Source organism: Osmerus eperlanus, chromosome 4, assembly GCF_963692335.1.
Source record: "Osmerus eperlanus chromosome 4, fOsmEpe2.1, whole genome shotgun sequence".
Taxonomy (NCBI): domain Eukaryota; kingdom Metazoa; phylum Chordata; class Actinopteri; order Osmeriformes; family Osmeridae; genus Osmerus; species Osmerus eperlanus.
The window spans coordinates 16,974,816-16,984,385 of NC_085021.1; the positions used below are offsets into that span (position 1 = coordinate 16,974,816).

At 40.0% G+C, this 9,570-nt stretch overlaps 2 protein-coding genes across 2 annotated transcripts in view; both read right to left on the minus strand.

The window, feature by feature from the left end:
• The window catches only part of prkcz (protein kinase C, zeta), a 54,572-nt gene extending 47,809 nt beyond the window's left edge, over window positions 1-6,763 (minus strand). The window contains exons 1-4 of the mRNA XM_062459688.1: window positions 6,406-6,763; window positions 1,667-1,788; window positions 1,044-1,133; window positions 752-802 (exon numbers count right to left, since the gene is read on the minus strand). Coding sequence (XP_062315672.1) covers window positions 752-802; window positions 1,044-1,133; window positions 1,667-1,788; window positions 6,406-6,476 — 334 coding nt within the window. The 5' untranslated portion in view covers window positions 6,477-6,763. The remainder of the gene's footprint in view (window positions 1-751; window positions 803-1,043; window positions 1,134-1,666; window positions 1,789-6,405) is intronic.
• A 332-nt stretch (window positions 6,764-7,095) lies between these two features.
• On the minus strand, window positions 7,096-9,570 carry si:dkey-23c22.6 (uncharacterized protein LOC100009628 homolog). Its single transcript, XM_062460528.1, is given in 9 exon segments — window positions 7,096-7,489; window positions 7,672-7,756; window positions 8,525-8,552; window positions 8,555-8,685; window positions 9,015-9,072; window positions 9,075-9,139; window positions 9,257-9,284; window positions 9,286-9,353; window positions 9,540-9,570. Coding segments are annotated over 9 exon segments (642 nt in total). The 3' UTR covers window positions 7,096-7,341.

Consider the following 9,570-nt stretch of genomic DNA (forward strand, 5'->3'; position numbering starts at 1 on the left):
GAGAGAGACACAGAGAGACACAGAGAGAGAGGGGGAGAGAGAGAAAAGGAGAGAGAGAGACAGAGAGACAGAATGAGAGAGAGAATTGCAAGAGGCCGACATAAAACAAAACAGAACTACACCACAGGCCATTAGGCTACTTAAAAGGCATTTAGTTGCATCTATAATAACATTCTGTAACCCGTGCCGGGCCTTCTTCAAGCAGCACCATAGACATCAACAGCCCTCAGTTGAGGCTCCCATGCAGAAGCATCCAGATCAGAGCTCAGGATGAGTTTATAGTGTTGTATCTCTTTGTCAACACAAAGAGAAAATGAGAAAATGGCAGACTCGGTGGGAACAGAGGGAAATACAGAAACATCAGTTGAGGTATTAGGGATGAAAGGAGAGGGAGAGGATAAGAAAAAAAAGTGCAGGCTTTAGGAGTTTCTTAAAGGCTGGCTGCCTGCTGGTTTGTCACCACCAAGGGAGACAGATGAGAGTAAATCCCTGCCACCTTAGGAGAGCAGGTTAACGTGTGCTGAAAGGGGCTACATCTGTCTCCTTGTACCATTCAAACTGTATTTCTCTAGTCCGTCAGTGTACTGAACTGAAGTATCATGGAACTACTCATTTGTGTTTGTTTGTTTGTTCATTTAGCAGATAAACGATACCCATCATAGAACTACTAATAACTAGCTACCAGACGATGAGAACATTGGTGAAAAGCGACTGTATATGCGAGTGTTTTGTGTGTGTGTGTAGTACTTACTGTCTTCTCCAGGACAAGGCATACCAGGCTTCTCAGGGATACTGGGTAAAACTAGATATAGATGAAGTAAAAACATATCTGTAAATGCCTACACACACACACACACACACACAATCTTACCATACAGACTTTCACCTGGACATAATATCCATGGACAACATCATTTTTGACCAATAATTATTTCAAATGAGGTGAAAGTAGAAGAGATCAAAATCACAAGAAGGACACATAAAAAGCCTTTCCAAAAAGATGTTTGAAGGGGTAAGGAGAAGGGGAATGTGTCGGTCCTTACCGTGCAGCAGGAGTCCTGACTTCCTGTTGCGGCTATAGATACGGAAGGCTTCCTCCAGCTCCATCTGAGAGGAGATGGTGCACGGATCCCCTGAAGAGCACACACAAGCACACATGCATGTACACACATTTACATTTAGTCATTTAGCAGACGCTCTTATCCAGAGCGACTTACAGTAAGTACGGGGACATTCCCCCGAGGCAAGTAGGGTGAAGTGCCTTGCCCAAGGACACAACGTCAGTTTGCATGACCGGGAATCGAACTGGCAACCTTCGGATTACTAGCCCGATTCCCTCACCGCTCAGCCAACTGACTTCCATACACACACATGCATGTACACACATACATGTACACACATACACACACATGCATGTACACACACACACATGCATGCATGTACACACATACACACACACATACACGCACACACAAGCATACCATCAACCTTAACATCCATGTACTGTACAAGTGGGCAGTATACTGTAGTAGTATACTGTGGTTTGGTGGCAGGTTAATGAAGCCTTCCAGGTCGGCTAGCCCGATGACTGGCTTGGCAAGGGAGTGGGTACTAAGGGTCCTAAGATCACTGGTTCTGTGATCACTAGCTAGGTCTGCACACCCACCTTCCTCATCGATCCACTTGAGTGTTATTGGCTGCTGCTGCGCCACGCAGCACATGCTCCTCACCTCCTCGCACAGCCCCACGTAGGTTACCGTGGTTGCCAGGTCTGTGATTAGCATGTCCCTGCGCACACAACACAGAACAGAATAACACATTCAGACCACGCTTCAAGGATAACCTGGATTGAATTATCTGAAAGGGAGAAACAATTGAATTATCCTTTGGGGAGGGGATTGTTGATCGAAATAATGTCACTTGAACAACTATCACACAGTAGACACTTGTTTTGACTTGGTGCCCTCCTATTGTAGTTGGATCAAAAGCAGCCAGTCAGGCTGAAGGTATGTCTTCAGCAGTGAGTAAGGATATGAGTGTGTAGTCCTAGTATTGTTGGATGAAGTTACATCATGCAATAGGCCTACACATACTGTATGTGAGGCGTTTAAAACAATTATATGGGACATGTAGGTTACAGCATAGATGAACAGGGACTACTGCCACCAGAAGGAAAAAGAGAATCATCCATGATGATGGCCAATGTCGCTCTCTCCACTTGAGAGAGCACGTGTGTGTGTGTTTGTTTGTGTGTTTGTGTGTGTGTGTGTGTGTGTTGCGTGTCCATCTGGCACTATCCTGCCCTGGTGAGACCAAACAACCAGCATAGACCTCATACTACTGATGCACCGCACGTGAACATGAGTGAAAGTGTCATACAAACATAAACATCAAAATACGGGACAGTGTACGAACACAAACACAATATCCCTCATGGTTATAGTTAAATCGTGATTCCCAAGTTTTACAGCAGGACATTGCTACACAAGTCAAGGTATCCTCTCCATGACAGTAACAATGACCTGCAGCTCTTCAGGTTCTGTGATGTAGCCATGGCAACCAACTAGTACGTATTGGCCATGTCTTCAGCTACAACATGAATGAAATGGTCTTCTTCAGACATCACAGACACAGTCTGGGGGTTTCCTCTGACATGCAGGACACACAGCACCAGCCTGGTGGAGACATGCACGATGGCCTAGCTAGCACATTTAGAATTCTCGTGTTGGCCACTAATAATGGGGTGACTGAACAAAAACAGGCAGCACAGACTACATTTTTATGCTCCATGGCAAACAACTGTTTGGTATGGTAATTCTTGAATATTTGGAAGCACATTTTGGCTTCACAAAGAATACAGGAAAGGTTGGCTACTGAGATAGTTAATTACAAATTGATTGCAAACCCAACTTGGGTAGATGCGGTAAGCCTATTAATTCTAACGCAGCAATTCACTCCACTTTCTGAGCTACTAAGGCCACTATTGAAGCAGTCACTCGTAATTGTTTTAGTTTTTTTGTGGCTCGGATCCATGCCAAGTCTTAGCTGTTGACTGCCTCTAGTTGGTACAGCAGCCAACTGTGGTCCTGACACTGGCTCTTTGTTGGCACAAAATGGCTGCAAGGATCAGTCAGGGCAGTAGTATGTTAGTAGACATCTTTAAAGCAATGTAGCCTATTCTGAATCCATCCCTAAACTGAACAGAGCATACAGTTAATGTACTGTATTTTTGTTTCGGAGAACCTCCTTCCATGAACCATGAGTGTGTTCACTTTAAACATCAAGACTCCCGGGCTGAATCTGCTACTGTTGGCACAACACTGAACAAGGAACACTAAAGACTTTGCATTTTTAGGACAGGTAGTGGAAGTGTTGCAGATTGGCCTGTGGAAGGGTATTTCTGGGCTTGTTTTTGGGACTGTCACTCCTCTGTGGAGGGGCAGGGACAGCTTGGGCCACAGCAGGCAGTCCTCCAGTTCTCCTCACTGGGCCACATCCTCTGCCAACATGGCACACTGCACCACCGACGCTCCCTTACACTGTACCAGCAACCAGCTCACACAAACATATACACACACAGCTCAGTCACACACACCCACATACACACACTGACACACACACACGGCAATTTACAAAGTATACACGGAATAAGGTTGAGTGACATAGTAGAGCTACTGTAATTAATGCCATACAGTTGAGGTCATTAAAAGAAAGCAGGATCCTATCTGACTCCACTAATGTGAGAGATGCTTCCCTGTACTAGACAGTCTTCTAGAGAGGCTCCACCTCTGGGTAAAGGCAATGAGGGAAATGAGGGACATACAGGACACTGAATGAACTGAAAGTAGACACTGGAAAATTACACCTATAACACCAAAAATTACTTCTATAACAATGGAAAGGCTGGCTTTCTTTTTTTTATTGCATGTTTTTTCTAAATGTTTGCTTCTCTGTTTAAAAAGGCAGCTCTGTGCTCTGTGACTAGACAATGACTTCCTTGACATACACTTAAGAGTCTTCTAACACGTGTAATCTGATGTGGGTTATTCCAGAGTATTGAATACATTTGTAAAATGTAGTTCTAGACATGGGACTGGCAGAGGAGAGGCATTAAGTACAGGCGTGAAGCAGTTCTCTGACAGAGTTTACTACAGTAAGAACCTGGCCCTAGGTAACCGATGCACTGTTTGATGAGCATAGTCAAGTGCATCCTTTACTAGGCAGGATCGCCCATTTACCAGCCATAGCTGGTAAATGGGCGGATTTGTGGATTCCAAGATGGTTATCCCTACTTATCTTTCCATTACTGTTTTTTTGAATATCCCCCTGGTTGATCAAATTGTTTCCACAATGTATGTTGACACAAGTCTCCATTAAACATCTATTCAAAACCATATGAATCCAAACCTTGCATTCTAATGCACTGAAGCAAGCTAGATAGAAATCTATCCAGCTGCTCTTACTTTTGTATGATTTATGTGTTGTCATCTACTTTAACACCATTTGCGGAGTATGTGGAGTTTGTTTAAAGGTATAATTATAATAGTTAAAGAATTCATGGAGATTGCTCTATGGCTGCATCAAAGGCAATATTTCAACCCAAACAGTGTTGAAACTGTGTTTAATTATAATCAATATGAAGTCTACATACATGAAAATTATATGTGTTTGGCCAATGTGTAGTTCTCTAAAATATAGGAATATAGGCAAAATTTAACGTCCCAACTCAATGTTGATTTGCAGTGAATAGCCCTTAAAGGGAGCTAATATGGCCGCTCATAACTGGTTGCTAGGCAACTGAAAGGATTAGACCGTCTGCAAGCACATGCTTAGACCACCAGGGTATTGCCAGATTACTCTTCTGCCCCTTTAAATATATTTAGACTCGAGTAATAACCAATTCTTCCTGAAAGTTCAGTAAGAGGGCTGCCCCAGTTCAGAGATTTCACTTCAACTTCACAGCATCTGGTAGGCTACCTTGAGAGTCTCCACAAACTTATAATGAATGCATGTATTTAGGACAGGTACCCTACTTTTGAAGAATTGTGAGACTTTTACTTTAATAATTTTTAACATCAGAATGTCAAATACCAAGTGCATACCAACCTGCACCAGGGGTACTTCCCCCACAACCTTTATATGTTATCACTTATCACAGAGACTATGATTTGACTATTGGACAATACTGTATACATTTTATCACTGAATACAATTACAGTTGCAGAACAATAAAACATGTCCAGGATGCATTTTTTATAAAATAACATTAACAGACACGATAAACATATTTAAACTACACAATGTTAACACTATGTGGCACTGCAATTCAATTTACAGACAGGCAGATCTACTAATATACCTATAGATAAATCAAGTAGAGGAGACTCCAGGTATGGGATAAGCATAGAGATGGCGTAAGTTGAGTCTCATTGGGGTACATACCTATAGTGACTCAAATGTTAGAAAAATATATTAAGTTAAAATTCAGCAATCAGAATATAACTTCATGGTGATTTTAAGATCATCTTAAAACTTAGGCCTAAACTTTAACTTAACCATTTTAGGGTAGTCTTGTATTATAATTATCTTACATCTGGGAAGAAAACAGACTAGATTATGGATACTGAAATAAGACATTCTTATTATTTGAACTTGATTAACAATGTTAGGCTTAAAGGGAGGACAGGCATTGAGCAATTCAAACTAAAACTCTGAATGGCACTGGTCATGAGGACATTTTTTACTCAACATGCCACCTCCATGTTATAGGAAAATAACTGCTGGGCCGTCCTTGCTGGGCCAGTTTTGGACCCCACTGTGACCGCTTATTTTTATCCAGGGGACATTAAGCTGTATGTAAGAATAAATTGTACCAATAGGCCTACGAGTACATATACAGATCATTTTGATTACAAGGACATGCTACGGAAAAAAATGACTTAGGCCTATAGAAATCTCCATGTCGTATGAAAGTTCCAGAGTCCATGAAAGTGTATGTCCTCTAAAACATTTGGTAGAATCTGCTTTCCCAATGCCACGATTTACCTGTCTCCCCTACTGCTAAAACCGATACACACATTTTAATATCCCCTAGTAGCACCATACATATGGCATACTAGAAATAAATAAATGAATGCATCAGTAAATATAGGCATTTTATTTCCTGTCCTCACAGTTGTACTAGGTGACACGGTTTTGAATTATTTTCTTAATTACAGTAGGCAAAAGGCAACTGTTTAAAATGTGATTAAGTTCCACCAAACCCGCATTCATCAGATCCGTTCCACTGGTTTAGGCTAACCATTGAATAAGCAATATTATATTGGAAGCCTATGCTTACAGCGCAAAGAAAAAAAAAGAAAGAACGGTTAGTTGCATGGCACGAGTCTAAACTACGTTACTCACCCACAGTAGTGTGTTTTAATTTGTACATAATCCAAACCCAAGTCCATCATGGATCCGTACAGTGAGGGCATTGTAGCCTCCTAGCCCACGACTGAAACAATCGGTCAACAACTAGCGTTAAACCCAGTTGGGTAGTTTACTGTAGTCTAACGCCTCAAACAAGATTAAAGTTTCCATGTTTGTAGGCTACTAAATACATTTAATTTAACGTGGTCGTTTTATCTAGACCCTTACTATTATTTGGTTACCTAAAATGTTTTCAAACATTTCAAAGACACTCACTGTCATTTTCAAACAAGACAGCAAGCGTATTTTTGATTAGTTTCTCTATGGTAACCCTACCTGCCTTTCAAGAGGGTCGGAAAAGACACAAAGTAGGCAAAACTATAAGGCTCGAATCCACCTGTTGTAAGCATGGACGCTGTCAATATTAGCCTACCCAATGAAAAATGGTGGCCTCAAACCAGAATCACAGAGCCAATTTACGTGAAACGATATCTGCTATTATGTGAACATAGGAAGGCAAACTTCATGGCACATCAAATATAACAATAAATTAAATGCAAACACCAATACACCGTGACTTCAAGCCGCTAAATAAAATGCATTTCGCTCATGTAAAAAACGATTGTTTTAATAAAATTACATGAACCAAATAGGCTACTGTACAAAAATACATTTTTGAGTATGAACAGTTTACATATTTATTATAGACAGCTTTACATAGAATCACCAAACAATTTAGTAGGCTATATTCGTTTAGGCGCGTGCGCCATCTTCTGGGATTGAATGAATATGACATTTGCAGAAGTGCAACATTCTAAAGACAATTGTAAAAAGTTTTAAACTTGGCTTTCATAGTAAAAAAAAAAAAACATTAGTGTATGAGAGTCTGGGTTTATTTTGCTTGCAGCATTGTACAGTACTAACATGTTCTTAAGTAAATGCATAGCTTACAAGTGTTGTTATTAATAATGAAATACATTTAACAATTAAAACAGAATGCTTTCTTGTTGCTTTTGCACAGACAGCATCTGTCTCAGTCCCTCCCTCTTCAGTTGTCACTCTTCCTTTTGATGCACAACTGCAGGATGGGAGAAAAATAGTATTTTTAAGCCTTTTGTGGAATGATTAGGCTGATTAGGTTGTAAACAAAAATGACCAACAAATTTTCTCATTCATAATTCTGATTTTGTACACCATGATCTCCATATCTAAATACACAAGTGCATGCAGAAGAAGCAGTTTTTCAAAGCTGCTACCTACTCAGTCCAAGCGGGGCAGTTCACCCCATTTTCAGAATAAAAGCCATGTTGACAATCTTCACATAGTGTGTCGGTGCTCTTCGTTCCTGTAAGGTAAGTACTGTAATCAATGAAAGCTATGACTGCTAAGAGACATTGTCATAATAACGCCCCATCAATAACTGCATCATGAAATGAAGTCAGTAGTCCTATTCTGACAAATGTACTAGTTATTCTGGCAACACAATCAATTGTGGCCTACTACCAGCAGTCAGATCCATCTGTAAGGATTATAGTGTAGAGTATTGAAATGTCTTATTTTCTCAACTCAAAACATGCCAGTCAGTTGTAATGTTATCATTTAAACTGTGACTGTTTGTTGACTGATTATAGTAACATTGAGAGGACTGCATTACTAGAAGGTTCCTCAGTGTGTCAGGTGCTCTTACTATAAGGGTTTGAATAGTTAATAGTTAACTGTAGTAGGGTAAAGAAGCATTGTTGAGCACACCTTACAAAACAACTGTGTAGGATTGAGATGTTACCGAATAAGATGTTATGTGGTGCTGGAAGGCTTTTGGTGATTTTTGAAAGGTGGATTATCAGTAGATGCGTGGAGCAATTTTTAAAATGAAATTTTTCATTAAATTGTTGTGCACATTTTCTTGTCTTGGACATTTGGAAAACTGTAAAGGTAGCAGGTATTAAACCAATTTGATCATTTTTAGATCTATGGTCTGTGGTAGTCTAAGATACTGTAGTCTACAAGTAAAACATTTAGATAGCTTAAAGAACCAACTGAGCATGACTGTCAAGCAACAAAACCAAAATATTCATTATGAATCCAACAAAGCTCAATACACAACAGTAATTACCTTGTACTTTAGTTCTCTGCCCTTTCCTTTGGTGCAGTGTGTATGTTTCACTGCAAAGCTACACTCTGGGCTTATATTGTGTATGCAGTAATATCCATCTAGAACATTGCACACAGTATTGCTTTTAACTGTGCACTTTCTGTGTTTAAAAAGTCCTTGTCCTGGAAAAAAAGCAGTCATCTTAAGAATGGGATATTTGATAAGGAGCCACATAAAATGTAATAAGAGTTTTTAAAAGATGGCTAGATTAATTGTATGTCCATGTTCAAAGTGTGAAAATCTTACAAATGTCTTGGCTGATCACAAAATGAAACTCAAAATTAACCAAATGTTATCATTTTACTTATATATTACGTCATACTTTACCAGGGGCGTACGTTTGTTTTTAAATGTGGGTGGAACATTCTTCCGGTTGTCAAGTTTCGTTTTGGTAGGGCAGGTCAAAAGGCTATAGGTAGATGAACCAGGTTGAAATGATAATGATGCTTACCTTAATCACAGTGACTGCAGGGAAAGCAGCTGGTGAGACCATTTGCCTCATTCATGTAGCCTATGTTCCTGTTTCACACGGTATACAAGATGTGCTGGACTCGGTTGTGCAGTCTCTGCTTACAACTGAGCCAGATCAAAAGTATATAGAATAAATGGATAAATGGTTGACGTTGAGGCAAACTGCGTTGTAATCTTTAGACTCGAATATTCGAATCCAAAAATAAAAGTATAGTGTTTTACCTTTGTTGCACATTGGACAGCATTTGCTCATTTATGCTTAAAGTTTTGTATTCAGCAGGTCCACAGTCTTTTCCAAGTGAGTGAGAAAATACAACGTCTGCAAAAGTACAACGAAAATGACCAAACTTCAATGTAAATGTCAGGTCTTGGTCTACTTTTGGGTTCAACTAACTTTGAAGTAATATTCGCACTATCTTGTCCTAGCTAACAAGTTGTAGTTTTATTGGGGCAGTTTGTAAATGTGTGCACTGTTTATTGTGGGATGAAAGAGGATATGACTTACCAAATAACAAATATGCCGTGAACATGAACAT